Consider the following 14,768-nt stretch of genomic DNA (forward strand, 5'->3'; position numbering starts at 1 on the left):
ATGACCACCAAGTAAAGAAAAAATCACACAAAATAAAACAACAGAGTCTCTCAAACCCAGTAAAGCTATTTTAAAAGGTATAAGAATTACTTATTTAACAGAACTCCTTGCTTTTTGAATGACCATCAAGAAAAGAAAAAATCACACAAAATAAAACAACAGAGTCTCTCAAACCCCGTAAAGCTATTTTAAAAGGTATAAGAATTATTTATTTAACAGAAATCCTTACTTTTTGAATGACCACTAAGTAAAGAAAAAACACACAGAATAAAACAACAGAGTCTCTCAAACCCCGTAAAGCTATTTTAAAAGGTATAAGAATTATATATTTAACAAAAATCCTTGCTTTTTGAATGACCATCAAATAAAGATAAAATCACACAGAATAAAGCAACAGAGTCTCTCAAACCCCGTAAAGCTATTTTAAAAGGTACAAGAATTATTTATTTAACAAAAATCCTCGCTTTTTGAATGACCATCAAGTAAAGAAAAAATCACATGGAATAATACAAAAGAGTCTCTCAAACCCCGTAAAGCTATTTTAAAAGGTATAAGAATTATTTATTTAACAGAAATCCTCGCTTTTTGAATGACCACAAAGTAAAGAAAAAATCAAACAGAATAAAACAACAGAGTCTCTCAAACACCTTAAAGCTATTTTAAAAGGTATAAGAATTATTTATTTAATAAAAATCCTCGCTTTTTGAATGACCACCAAGTAAATAAAAAACACACAGAATAAAACAACAGAGTCTCTCAAACCCCCGTAAAGCTATTTTAAAAGGTATAAGAATTATTTATTTAAAAAAAAATCCTCGCTTTTTGAATGACCACCAAGTAAAGAAAAAATCACACAGAATAAAACAGCAGAGTCTCGCAAACCCCGTAAAGCTATTTTAAAAGGTATAAAAATTATTTATTTAACAAAAATCCTTGCTTTTTGAATGACCACCAAGTGAAGAAAAAATCACACAGAATAAAAAAACAGAGTCTCTCAAACCCCCTAAAGATATTTTAAAAGGTATGAGAATTATTTATTTAACAAAAATCCTCGCTTTTTGAATGACCACCAAGTAAAGAAAAAATCACACAGAATAATACAACAGAGTCTCTCAAAACCCGTAAAGCTATTTTAAAAGGTATAAGAATTATTTATTTAAAAAAAATCCTTGATTTTTGAATGGACAACAAGTAAAGATAAAATCACACAGAATAAAACAACAGAGTCTCTCAAACCCCGTAAAGCTATTTTAAAAGGTATAAGAACTATTTATTTAACAAAAATCCTCGCTTTTTGAATGACCATCAAGTAAAGAAAAAATCACACGGAATAAAACAACAGAGGCTCTCAAACCCCGTAAAGCTATTTTAAAAGGTATAAGAATTATTTATTTAACAAAAATCCTCGCTTTTTGAATGACCATCAAGTAAAGAAAAAATCACACACAATAAAACAACAGAGTCTCTCAAACCCCGTAAAGCTATTTAAAAAGGTACAAGAATTATTTATTTAACAGAAATCCTCGCTTTTTTAATGACCACCAACTAAAGAAAAAATCCCACGTAATAAGAAAACAGAGTCTCTCAAACCCCGTAAAGCTATTTTAAAAGGTATAAGAATTATTTATTTAACATAAATCCTCGCTTTTTGATTTACAACCAAGTCCGAAAAAAATAACAAAGAAAAAGACAACAGAGTCTCTCAAACCCCGTAAAGCTATTTTAAAAGGTATAAGAATTATTTATTTGACAAAAATCCTCCCTTTTTGAATGACCATCAAGTAAAGAAAAAATCACACAGAATAAAACTACAGAGTCTCTCAAACCCCGTAAAGCTATTTTAAAAGGTACAAGAATTAATTATTTAACAGAAATCCTCTCTTTTTGAATGACCACCAAGTAAAGAAAAAATCACATGGAATAAGACAACAGAGTCTCTCAAACACTGAAAATCTATTTTAAAAGACATAAGAACTATTTATTGAACAGAAATCCTCGCTTTTTTTGATTGAACACCATGTATAGAAAAAATCACACAGAATAAAACAACAGAGTCTCTCAAACCCCTTAAAGCTATTTTAAAAGGTATAAGAATTGTTTATTTAACAGAAATCCTCGCTTTTTGAATGACCACCAAGTAAAGAAAAAATCACACAGAATAAAACAACAGAGTCTCTCAAACCCCGTAAAGCTATTTTAAAAGGTATAAGCATTATTTATTTAACAAAAATCCTCTCTTTTTGAATGACCAACAAGTGAAGAAAAAATCACACAGAATAAAACAACAGAGTCTCTCAAACTCCGTAATCCTATTTTAAAAGGTATAAGTATTATTTATTTAACAAAAATCTTCGCTTTTTGAATGACCACCAAGTGAAGAAAAAATCACAAAGAATAAAACAACAGAGTCTCTTAAACTCCGTAAACCTATTTTAAAATGTACAACAATTATTTAGTTAACAAAAATCGTTGCTTTTTGAATGACCATCAAGTAAAGATGAAATCACACAGAATAAAACAACAGAGTCTCTCAAACCCCGTAAAGCTATTTTAAAAGGTATAAGAATTATTTATTTAACAGAAATCCTCGCTTTTTGAATGACCATCAAGTAAAGAAAAAATCACACATAATAAAACAACAGAGTCTCTCAAACCCCGTAAAGCTATTTTAAAAGGTATATGAAATATTTATTTAACAAAAATCCTTGCTTTTTGAATGACCATCAAGTAAAGATAAAATCACACAGAATAAAACAACAGAGTCTCTCAAACCCCGTAAAGCTATTTTAAAAGGTACAAGAATTATTTATTTAGCAAAAATCCTCGCTTTTTGAATGACCACCAAGCAAAGAAAAAATGACACAGAATAAAACAACAGAGTCTCTCAAACCCCGTAAAGCTATTTTAAAAGGTATAAGAATTATTTATTTAACAAAAATCCTCGCTTTTTGAATGACCATAAAGTAAAGAAAAAATCACACAGAATAAAACAACAGAGTCTCTCAAACCCCGTAAAGCTATTTTAAAAGGTATAAGAATTATCTATTTAACAGAAATCCTCGCTTTTTGAATGACCACCAAGTAAATAAAAAACACACAGAATAAAACAACAGAGTCTCTCAAACCCCCGTAAAGCTATTTTAAAAGGTATAAGAATTATTTATTTAACAAAAATCCTCGCTTTTTGAATGACCACCAAGTAAAGAAAAAATGACACAGAATAAAACAACAGAGTCTCTCAAACCCCGTAAAGCTATTTTAAAAGGTATAAGAATTATTTATTTAACAAAAATCCTCGCTTTTTGAATGAGCACCAAGTGAAGAAAAAATCACACAGAATAAAACAACAGAGTCTCTCAAACCCCGTAAAGCTATTTTAAAAGGTATAAGAACTATTTATTTAACGAAAATCCCTGCTTTTTGAATGACCACCAAGTAAAGAAAAAATCACACAGAATAAAACAACAGAGTCTCTCAAAACCCGTAAAGCTATTTTAAAAGGTACAAGAATTATTTATTTAATAAAAATCCTCGCTTTTTGAATGACCATCAAGTAAAGAAAAAATCACACAGAATAAAACAACAGAGTCTCTCAAACCCCGTAAAGCTATTTTAAAAGGTATAAGAACTATTTATTTAACAAAAATCCTAGCTTTTTGAATGACCTACAACTAAAGAAAAAATCACAAAGAATAAAACAACAGAGTCTCTCAAACCCCGTAAAGCTATTTTAAAAGGTATAAGAATTTTTTATTTAACAAAAATCCTCGCTTTTTGAATGACCATCAAGTAAAGAAAAAATCACACAGAATGAAATAACAGAGTCTCTCAAACCCCGTAAAGCTATTTCAAAAGGTACAAGAATTATTTATTTAACAGAAATCCTCGCTTTTTGAATGACCAACAAGTAAAGAAAAAATCTCACGGAATAAGAGAAAAGAGTCTCTCAAACCCCGTAAAGCTATTTTAAAAGGTAGAATAATTATTTGTTTAACAAAAATCCTCGCTTTTTTGAATGACCAACAAGTAAAGAAAAAATCACAAAGAATAAGACAACAGAGTCTCTCAAACCCCGTAAAGCTATTTTAAAAGTTATAAGAATTATTTATTTAACAAAAATACTTGATTTTGGAATAACCATCAAGTAAAGAAAAAAACACACAGAATAAAACAACAGAGTCTCTCAAACCCCGTAAAGCTATTTTAAAAGGTACAAAAATTAATTATTTAACATAAATCCTCGCTTTTTGAATGACCACCAAGTAAAGAAAAAATCACATGGAATAAGACAACAGAGTCTCTCAAACCCTGAAAATCTATTTTAAAAGACATAAGAATTATTTATTGAACAGAAATCCTCGCTTTTTTTGAATGAACACCAAGTAAAGAAAAAATCACACAAAATAAAACAACAGAGTCTCTGAAACCCCGTAAAGCTATTTTAAAAGGTATAAGAATTATTTATTTAACAGAAATCCTTGCTTTTTGAATTACCATCAAGAAAAGAAAAAATCACACAGAATAAAACAACAGAGTCTCTCAAACCCCGTAAAGCTATTTTAAAAGGTATAAGAAATATTTATTTAACAGAAATCCTTGCTTTTTGAATGACCACTAAGTAAAGAAAAAACACACAGAATAAAACAACAGAGTCTCTCAAACCCCGTAAAGCTATTTTAAAAGGTATAAGAATTATCTATTTAACAGAAATCCTCGCTTTTTGAATGACCACAAAGTAAAGAAAAACTATTTTATTAAACTATTAAATTATTTATTTAACAAAAATCCTCGCTTTTTGAGTGACCACCAAGTAAAGAAAAAATCACACAGAATAAAACAACAGAGTCTCTCAAACCCCGTAAAGCTATTTTAAAAGGTATAAAAATTATTTATTTAACAAAAATCTTGAACAAATCACACAGAATAAAACAACAGAGTCTCTCAAACCCCGTAAAGCTATTTTAAAACGTACAAGAATTATTTATTTAACAGAAATCGTCGCTTTTTGAATGACCATCAAGTAAAGAAAAAATCACACAGAATAAAACAACAGAATCTCTCAAACCCCGTAAAGCTATTTTAAAAGGTACAACAATTATTTATTTAACAAAAATCCTCGCTTTTTGAATGACCACCAAGTAAATTTTGCGATCCAAAAATGGACTTAAGTTTCACATTTGAAACCTCCGATCGTAATGAATGATACTTGTTATCAGAAAAAATGTCAATTGCCAAAAAAAAAAAAAAAAAAAAAAAAGGGGGGGGCCAAAAAGTTGGAGGAAGGGGGCACCCTTCCAGTTTGGGGATAGGGGACCTATGGACGTATGGGGGGTTTAAGGCCCTGGTGGTTAGGGTCGTTGGTGCTTATGATCCATGATGGTTCATACTCATGTATACCTCACTACTTGATCTGTAAGGATTTCTATGGTTTGTTCTGAATTTCTTTATTAAAATTCTTTTCTTGCCATCTACATCTCTCTTAGTATCAACTTTTTAGTATAATATAACGTTGGATCCTATTTTAAACTGACAACACTGTTCAAACGCCATTGAGGTAACCTTAACTGCTAATCACTTTAACCCTTTTTCTCTATCGTCAAGTACATGCTCTGGAAAGGTATCAAGGAACATAAGGCAATTCAGGAACCAGTGGGGGATCCCTGCTCGTAACTGCTAATCACTTTAACCCTTTTTCTACATCGTCAAGTACATGCCCTGGAAAGGTACCAAGTAACATAAGGCTATTCATGAACCAGCGGGGAATTCCCGCTCGTAACTGCTAATGACTTTAACCCTTTTTCTCCATCGTCAAGTACATGCTCTGGAAAGGTTTCAATGAACGTAAGGCACTTCAGGAACCAGCGGTGAATCCCCGCTCATAAGTGCTAATCACATTAACCCTTTTTCTACATCGTCAAATATATGCTCTGGAAAGGTGTTAAGGAACGTAATCTCTCCAAACACGTCAAACTGTATGAGGGAGTTTTGACTCTCTTTGAAAAGGTGTAGAGGACCCGTAGAATAGCATGGGAATTCCTAGGGGCGTAAGCAATATGGTTGGTACTACTCTACTGATAGGTCTGCCATAAGAACGGAGGGAATGCTAAACACCCATCACACTCAGTACCAACCCATTGGAGAAAGCTAAGAAGTTTAAATATCTTGGTTCCAAAAGAATCCATCACGGTGAAGCCTGCAAAGAAATAAACCAATGAATCGCATTAATCTTGAAAACATTTCCCCGGTTCCATTGTTTGACTCCATATCCTTTCCTTGCACTTGATTGTATAAAATTGACGTCAAATGCACATTGCCACAAGAGAAGCCTTCAAATACCGACGAGAGCTCAGCAGGCTCACCGAACCCCAGTGAGCTGTCATATTTTTTTCCGTAGAGATGTGTTCAAAAATTAGCAAGAAGATAGCGCATAGCTCTGGGCTAGCCCAAAAAATTCCTGAATACAGAGATGAGAGAATCCGACGCTATAATTTGTTTTTTCCCTGTACTCTAGTTCTAAAACATGATGTGTCAGATCTGCTAAGAAAGAGCAGATTGATTTCTTCCTACACGCATGCTTGATACACATCCTAAGACGTGACCTATTCGACCAAGTGCATAAATCACAACTCAGAAGGAAATGGGTAATACTTTCTTGTACTCTTAACGGCAGTTAAACATCCACGAGTGAAATGGCTCGGCCACACTCTTAGATGTTTACACGTACCTAAACATTTTTTGATACTTAGCCCATCCCCTTTCTAGAATATGAGAATCGATGGACAGAAAATGAGTAGGCTTGGTGAAATCAGAGAAGATTTTGAATCAATAGGCGGGTTTATAAATATGGACGTTGTTGTAGCAAAGAGTGGCTGTTTACCAAGTGCAACAAGCATAAGTTTAGCAGTAAAAATGATGGGTTTTTTTTGTTTGTTTTTTTATTCAGTAGCACATTCCTTGGTAACAATTTAAAGTAAAAGAAGGTAATGAATATTTAGTATATTTGATTGCATAGGGTAATAAACTATATAACAAAAATAAAGTCAGTTTGCTTCAAAACTCCAACAAACCGTATAACCAAACTAATGGTAAGTTTAATTAAAAATGGAATATTTCAGCATATCTTAAATTTTTTCTCAAATCACAGATTCAGTTGGGTATATGTTACATACGTCAAGTATGTAAACTGGTCAGAATTTTTTCATGTGAATTAGAAACAAGTACTTTATTAGGTTGAAAAATGAGGATGAAGGTTATATGTAACCATTGTGAAGTCAATGCAAATTCCGTGTTCAAAACTTGTCCCTATTCATAAACGCTAATGTGATGTATTTTTACAGGTAAAAAAAGCCGATTTTAGTCTTGCGACCGCATTAGTGCGAATTCAAGATATAAATGACAACAAGCCATACTTTGTTAATCCTCGCCATATTGTGGCATATCCATCTGGTGCAACATTTGATGAATCTGTGTCTTCTCCATTAGCAAAATTCTATGTAAGTCGAACCATTAAAACGGAGGAAATAACCACCATAGCCACTAGGCCTACTTGTTTTAAGGAAAGTTATGCTGTCATATATAACCTAAATGTCCTGTTGGAAGTTTTCTTGGATAGGGGCAAAGCTTCCAGGTTTTCGTATCAAGATTATGTCTTAGGCTATATCTACATAGAATAGAACTAAAAAAAAATTCAAATTATCCGATGGTCATATATTATGGGGTAGATGTGATCGCGAGAAAGTGATCAAGAGGGAGGCTCTCTTCCTTTGCTTTCCTCTTGTCGAGTTTTACCGTAAAAAGCTGAGAGGTTGGAGTTTTTTTTTCATTATGACTTTTAAAGCTTTGTATATACTAAATGGAAGTTAATGTGGAATGTGGAAAGGAGTAGAGGGCAGGCTCCTTGAAATCCAAAGGTAGAATGATTGAAATTGTAAAAACTTAATGAGTTAAAAATGATCTTACTTGCAGAATGGGGAAAGGGGGAAGGTATAGGGATATAGGAGATATAAAAGAAAAAAATGGTTTGAAAATAACAAAAGGGAAGCTTTTAACTAGTATTATTGTATAGGAGTGTGCGTAAATGCCAATAAAGCAAGTTTGTGAGCGATATTACGAAAAAACTGGTTTGATATCAATAAATGAAACTTTTGGCTAGTACAGAAGTATGGGAGTGTACACAAAAACTGAATAATCTCGGCTTAGGAGTGAAATATAGAAAAAATTATTCAGAAATCAATAAAATGAAGCCTTTTGAAAAGTTTGCGTGCAAAAAAACCGTTATAGTGGTGTGCAAAAAGCAGAATAAACTAGGATTAGGAGTGAAATATGGAATAAAACCTGTTTAAAATTAAAAGGAAGACTTTTGACTAGTATTGTTGGGTGTGTAGGTGTTTGCAAATCTGAATAATTTAGTTTTAGGAGGAAAAATAAAAAAATATTTGAAGTCAATCAAAGGAAGGCTTCTGACTAATATGGTTTGGTGTAGCGGTGTACGTAAATAATATGGTTCGGTGTAGGAGTATTTGCAAATGTGACTAAGTTATTTTTGGGAGTGAAATAGAGAAAAAACTCGTTTGAAGCTACTAAAATGAAGGTTTTGAGTAATATGGTGTTACAGAAGTGTCCACAAATGTGAAAAAAACAAGGTTTAAGAGCAACATAAAGGGAAAACTCGTTTTAAATTAATAAATGAAGGCTTTTGGTAAGTACGGTGTTTAACATTAGTTAGCGAAAGAAAAGCTGATGAAGAAAATGTTTATTAGAATTCAGTTACGTGAAAAAAAAAATATTGCCTAAAATTAGTTACGATAAAAAAAACTTATTGAAGAAAAAGCTTATAAAAAAGCTGTTAACAGAAAAGTTCCTCTGTTGAACATATAACCAAAAAAGGACTAAATAAATATTAGTCCAGGAAAAAATAGGGGTACGGGACGGGGACCGGTTGCTCTTCACTTATTTTGGATTCTCTAATAATATAAGAAATTCCAATATTTAAGTTTCCATAACCATCCCTTGGACCAAAGTGGGGGGGGGGAGATTAACTTCAAAGACACTACGGTAGCCTTGGTGTATATAAATTTGACACATCAATCTGTAAGAATTGAATCTTGGGGTGGGTTTTAATTGGAAATTTTCCAAAAAATACCGGACGCCACATGAAGGAGGAGGAAAAAGGGGATTGGGAAAATCAGGCTAAGTCAGCCAGGAAAATATTTTTAAAGGAAAAATTTACAATGAGCTCGGCTTATTAAAAAAAAAATAATAATAAAAGCTATAAAGGTTAGTTTAAAGAAATACAATTATCCATGAAAAGGATTTAGGAAAGTAAGCCCCTAAGTAGGTCATATTGAGGGGTTTTTTTTTTGGAGGGGGGAGGGTGGGATATAGTCCAACTCATAAATGTCTCACATTTAGTATGTAGTCGGTAAGCGACTGGTCATTTCTCTCCGAGGGGTAGCAACTGGGCATTTTGAGGGACACCTGGAGGCATGAGGCACGGAGGCACGCCGGAGGCATATTCCAAAGGGCACAATATGTAAATATATACAGCTTGCCTGTTATTCGGTATATGTCGAATATTTCAGCACCTTCAAAAGCGATCTTTTAAAACTTAGAAAAAATCATTTACGGGTTTATTTGGCAAGGAAAAGAACCCCCACGACTGAAAACAACTGATATGTACCTAAAGAAGAAGAACGGAGGACTGCAAGTTGTTGATATCCATGCTAAAACTAGGTAACCCTACGATGGCACTGATAGTGTCACTTTTTCCTATTACACATGCAGCGTTGCCACCAGCTCAAAAATAAAATTCCGATTTTTCGTCAAAAAAAAATCCCGGAACACGGTTTTTAAGTTATACAACATAGGGCTGCACGGTGATGACGTAAAAAGCAAGGTGCGAAATTCAAAGTATCGTAAAACGTGGTCTCTAGTAACTAACAACTGATTGTCAATATTCCTAGTATTATTTCGACGTGAAAACGTTCTGGTGGATTAGTAGGATCTACGACAAATATTTTAGGCCAAAACAATTCGCCAAAGTTCCGAAAAAACGTGTCTACACATCCACGTTTCATCGTTATTTGAATTTCCCGCCCAAGAATTGACGTCACGCTTCTCAGCCCTATTCAAAATGGCTTGGCCAGCGGTAAAAGTTGCCTTTTATCACGTCTTCACACGTCCCTTTCCCTTTTATCATACCTGCTTTTCTGTTTAGTGGCTGTGCCAAGACGCACCGTTGGATCTCGGATTCTTAATTGTACTAAAAACAAAGGAATCTGCTGCTTTGACACGAAAGATTCCGGAAGAAACACAGATCCCTTTTTCCCGAATGTACTAAGTATCCAACTTTCTTGGTATTGAACCCAGGCCTTTAGGTCTTTGAAGAGAAAACTGTAAAGCAACAGTTAGAAAAACTGTTACTACCGAGTTATTAGTACAAAGCGCTAAGTAAAGCAACCAACTAAAAAAAATAACTAGTTTCTCAGATATTTATTGGTACGTTTTAGTAATCATCTCGATAATCACAGCTCAAATGACAACCCTAAGAAACTGGACAAATGAGCTTCGGTAAATCAAATTAAGCTCGGTTAGCACAAGTATAAACACTAAGTCTTCTACTACTAAGTCTTCTATTGAGCATAACAAGTTTTCCGATGGTATTCATCGCTTCCGCTGCCCTAGATCTTGGAAAGTATTCGAGACTCATAAAATTATATCAAGAACTTAAGCGAATGGGGGACGAGGGGCACACGCAGTTGAGCTGGAAGGACCAGCCCCGCCGTGGGTGGCCTCCTCGTCCGTAGGAGACATGGTTCAAGATTCTGTTCAGTTCTGTGCCCTCATACACGTTGGTATTAAGATTATTTTTGTTTTTTTGTTTATGGGTTGGTTGTATTTTGTTTTTTTTTTGATTAAGGTTGGTCGTTAAAAGGGCTGAAAAAAGGATAAAAAAGAAGGAAAAAGTGCCACCGCAAGAATGGGTTTCTTGTGGACGGAGGACGCCCAGTCTACGGGAGAGCAAATAGTTTTTTTTGTGTTAAAAAATTTTAAAGTTGTAAGAGTAAGCCTTTTGGAAAACCACCTTTAAAATTCGAATTCGTATAAGTGAAAATTGAAGGATATGAATTTTAAGAAATTGAAGTAAAAATGCCACCGGAAAAGCGTTTCCTAGAAGGGGAAGGACACCCTGGAACGGGGGGAGCGATAGATATTTGGCAAGAATAAGTTAAATGGTAGTATGCCTTCATGTCCACTAATACATTGACTGGTATATAATAAATTTATTTTTTTTTGAAGTTTAGGTGATATGATAATGTATAAAGTTGTAAGATTTATATGTTTTTGTATTAAAATATCACCAAGTGGAGAGGAGGAGGAGGGAGGGAAAAAAACTACCTCTGAAAAATGTTAAACAAAATTCCTTCTGTTGACACACAGAACATGGCGATGGTGGTGGTTATTGTCTTGATGTCAGTTTTGGGTTTAGGTGCCATTTTTAACATGATGATTGCGATGCTGACGAGATATCAAAAAATGGAACCCTTTCTTCTGGATAAATGAATTCAGCTTTGTGAAGACGTCTGAGTCAAAGACATAGACAATGTTGGTGCCAATTTCCATAGAAACAAGTTTTGCTGAATGCATGATATACAGGCTGGAGTCACAGTAACCCTGGTCTACCAATGCGGCAGTTAATGTGAGATCAGCATTCAGCCGGAGCCACTGGCACAGAATTCCTATGTCGTCAGGGAACGGCATTGCCATATTCTGCGTGTCAACAGAGTGGCATCATCGCCCACACAAGTAGCCAAACTACATGACCCACCCAACTAATACTCTCTTTCCCCTGCCAATCGGTCTGTAAACGCACCATTCACCAATACGCTATTCTGATTTGACACCGACCTCTGCATTGGCTTGTGGCGACTCACGTAGTCCTACTCGTCGGCCCTGGACCATCACCCGTTTTAAATGGTCACTACTCAGCTTCTCAGAGCTTTCCCTCAGAAGCCACAACAGCGTGGATTTTTTAATTGGTGTTATGGAGCCGTGAGAAGTCTTGACAAGACAAAACCTAGAATTCTTCATGTTCGTCACAGGCTCACTACCCCAATTTTTCTGAACTTGGTGTTTCACACAGCGAGCAATCTCTGGCAAATCTTCAAAGATGCCGTCACTTTCCGAGCCCGATTCAGTGTCAGTCGCGGAAGCCTTTTCCTGCTTATCGGACAGAGTATTTTCCTCTGAGTCATCGTCTGAGTCACTGTCGTGAAGTACAGAAAGACGAACATTCGGTACTTGGTGACCGAAAGCAGAAAGTACGTCGTTGGGTATCAAGGCTTTCATTATTCGCTGGTTTTCAATACGAGGTCGCCCTAGCTTGAGCTTGATTTCATCGTTCTCGGGCAAAGAAAAATTGGAACTAACAGACACAACACCAGTGGATCTGATTCGCCTCGCCTTTGGCAAGGAAAACTGTCCAATAGGCTAATAAACTTCAAAATCCGATATACTTTCATATCGACGAATTCGATGTAGAAGTTAGAGGACCGAAAAGTCTATTTCAGTACTGTAAGTGTTGGTTTGAGACCGTATCTTCCTAAAAAAATCTTCAAACGGTTGTCTTTTCATGTCGGAGAGTTTGAAAAGACGTTCGAGCCTAAGCCGTTTGAATCGACGAATTAGAAGCACCAGGGAATGTATATTTTTATTTAGGCAATGGTAAAGGTTTGTGGTAATAAAATTCTCGTTCACAACATAATTTCCACTTTTTAGGACCCAGGATCTCCAATGTCGAACACAGTAAACAACACGACCAAGTAAAGATAACCTCTCAAGAGGAGAAAGTTTGCCGTCGTAAAAAACGCGGCGTACGCTTTCCATAAGCCAAAGAATAAACTGTGTTCCTTCGCTTCCAGGAACACGCTGTTTCAGGTGTGCCGGAGGCACGGAGGCACGTGCCGGAGGTACATGCCGGAGGCACGAAGGAAGGGACACCTGCGACGGTCAGTTATTAGCCCCTCGTTTCTCTCGAAGAAATTAAATATTAAGAATTATTCCCCCATATCTACTGTTCACAGTAAAATACTCTGCTTGTTTTGAGATGGGTTTCACGACCTCCGACATTCTAAGCCGTAAGTGCACAAAATTCAAAAATGAAGAAAAAAGCTTGGTTTTCCATCAGTGGTCTATAAATGGCATAAAAGAAAAAATCTGAATTTGTAGGTTAAGAAGAAAAGTATTATTTCGAATGGCTTGAGCCCGGAAATATATGACATATGGGCCGTTTCTAACAGAGGGGAGGGGGTGAAATTTATCAGAATTTGTATCTATAAACATTTTGAAAGTTACCCCTATATGAGCAAAGGGAAGGGAAATGTGATTCCCCCGAAAACAAGAGGCCTACAAGGCCTTTCACTCTAAATAAAAAATGTTAATAAATAGAAACATTAAAACATGTAGCATTAAAAAGAGTATGGGAAATTATAAAGAATTGAACAACAGGACGGCTCACCCCAAAACTCCATTGCACATCCAGGAAATACCCTATGCATTTTATGCTTAGATGGTCATAAAATAAATAGCATATACGAAAATAATAAATTACCTCTTCGTAAAGCTGCGGTATATACGCTCTTGCTTTTTCTTACCTAGTAGAATTTTTTTTAATATGTTTACAAATATTATCCTATGAAAAGCAAAAGAGTGTCACCATTTCAGAGTGGTTAGCCCCCCCCCCGCTGTAGGACCATAAGGTCAAAAACTAACTAAATAAGTGCGAGGTCCTCCCAAAACCTGGGTCAGAAAGGAGGCTAATATAAAAAAAAATGTTCAAAAGGTCACGAGTCAAAAGGCTTTTATGTTTGTTAATTAATAGCATTCCGAAAACGATGCTTTTAAGGAAATGTATTGACTCATATGAAACTTAATACTAGCAGAAATAAACTCTTATATTAATTTGAAGTTAAAACGGTCATAAATCACTGTTCAAAAATAAATGAAATCAAAAAGGAAGAGAAAGTAAATAAATAATTACTAACTTAAATTAGGCTTTTCCGAGTGTGTTCCTCTGACCTAGGCCTCAAAGAGCGTCTGTAGCTGTATTAGACTATTTGATAGCCTTACCTAGAATTAATGTTTAAAATAAAATTTAACTTTAAACTCTGATCATCCTCTTATGCGTTATTACTACTGCAGCTACTACTAACAACTCGCCTTAGTACCAAGCCACGTGAGGCCGACACAGCTACGCACGCTTAGTCAATACGCACGTCTAGTCAATACCTCGCTCTTTATGCTAAAGTTTCTTTTAGTACTTCCATAAGAGTTATTTATTCTAATTAACAGCCCTTGTGATTAAGGGGTCATTCTTAAATAATTGGAAAAAAATTTGAACTTTAGCATAAAGAGCGAGTTATTGACTAGGGGGAACCCGTCTAATATGCTTAATAAAAATATTCGTACGAAGTTCGTTACTTAATAGAAGTTTGTTACGTAAGTCAATTCGTAAGTTAAGAATATTTATTACTAATAAAAACATTCGTAAATAAAATTAAACAACTTTCGAGAAAGCCATTTAGCCAAAAAAAAGTTGAAATTAATTTGCAAATTTTGTTTTAATTATTCATGTACGGTTATCCAAAATCAAAATCTGTATTAATTTAAAAACATTCAGAAATTAAATTGAAAAAAAAAATTTATAACTGAAAGTAAGGAGCGACATTAGAACTTTAAAATGAACAGAAATTACTCCGTATATAAAAGGG

At 34.6% G+C, this 14,768-nt stretch overlaps 1 protein-coding gene across 1 annotated transcript in view; it reads left to right on the forward strand.

The window, feature by feature from the left end:
- The window catches only part of LOC148955217 (uncharacterized), a 382,412-nt gene that overhangs the window by 248,986 nt on the left and 118,658 nt on the right, over positions 1-14,768 (forward strand). The window contains exon 14 of the mRNA XM_089106626.1: positions 7,338-7,493. Within this exon, the coding sequence (XP_088962752.1) occupies positions 7,338-7,493 (156 nt within the window). The remainder of the gene's footprint in view (positions 1-7,337; positions 7,494-14,768) is intronic.

The sequence above is a fragment of the Artemia sp. Qi Xiang Cuo genome, chromosome 2, assembly GCF_049724085.1.
Source record: "Artemia sp. Qi Xiang Cuo chromosome 2, ASM4972408v1, whole genome shotgun sequence".
Classification (NCBI taxonomy): domain Eukaryota; kingdom Metazoa; phylum Arthropoda; class Branchiopoda; order Anostraca; family Artemiidae; genus Artemia; species Artemia sp. Qi Xiang Cuo.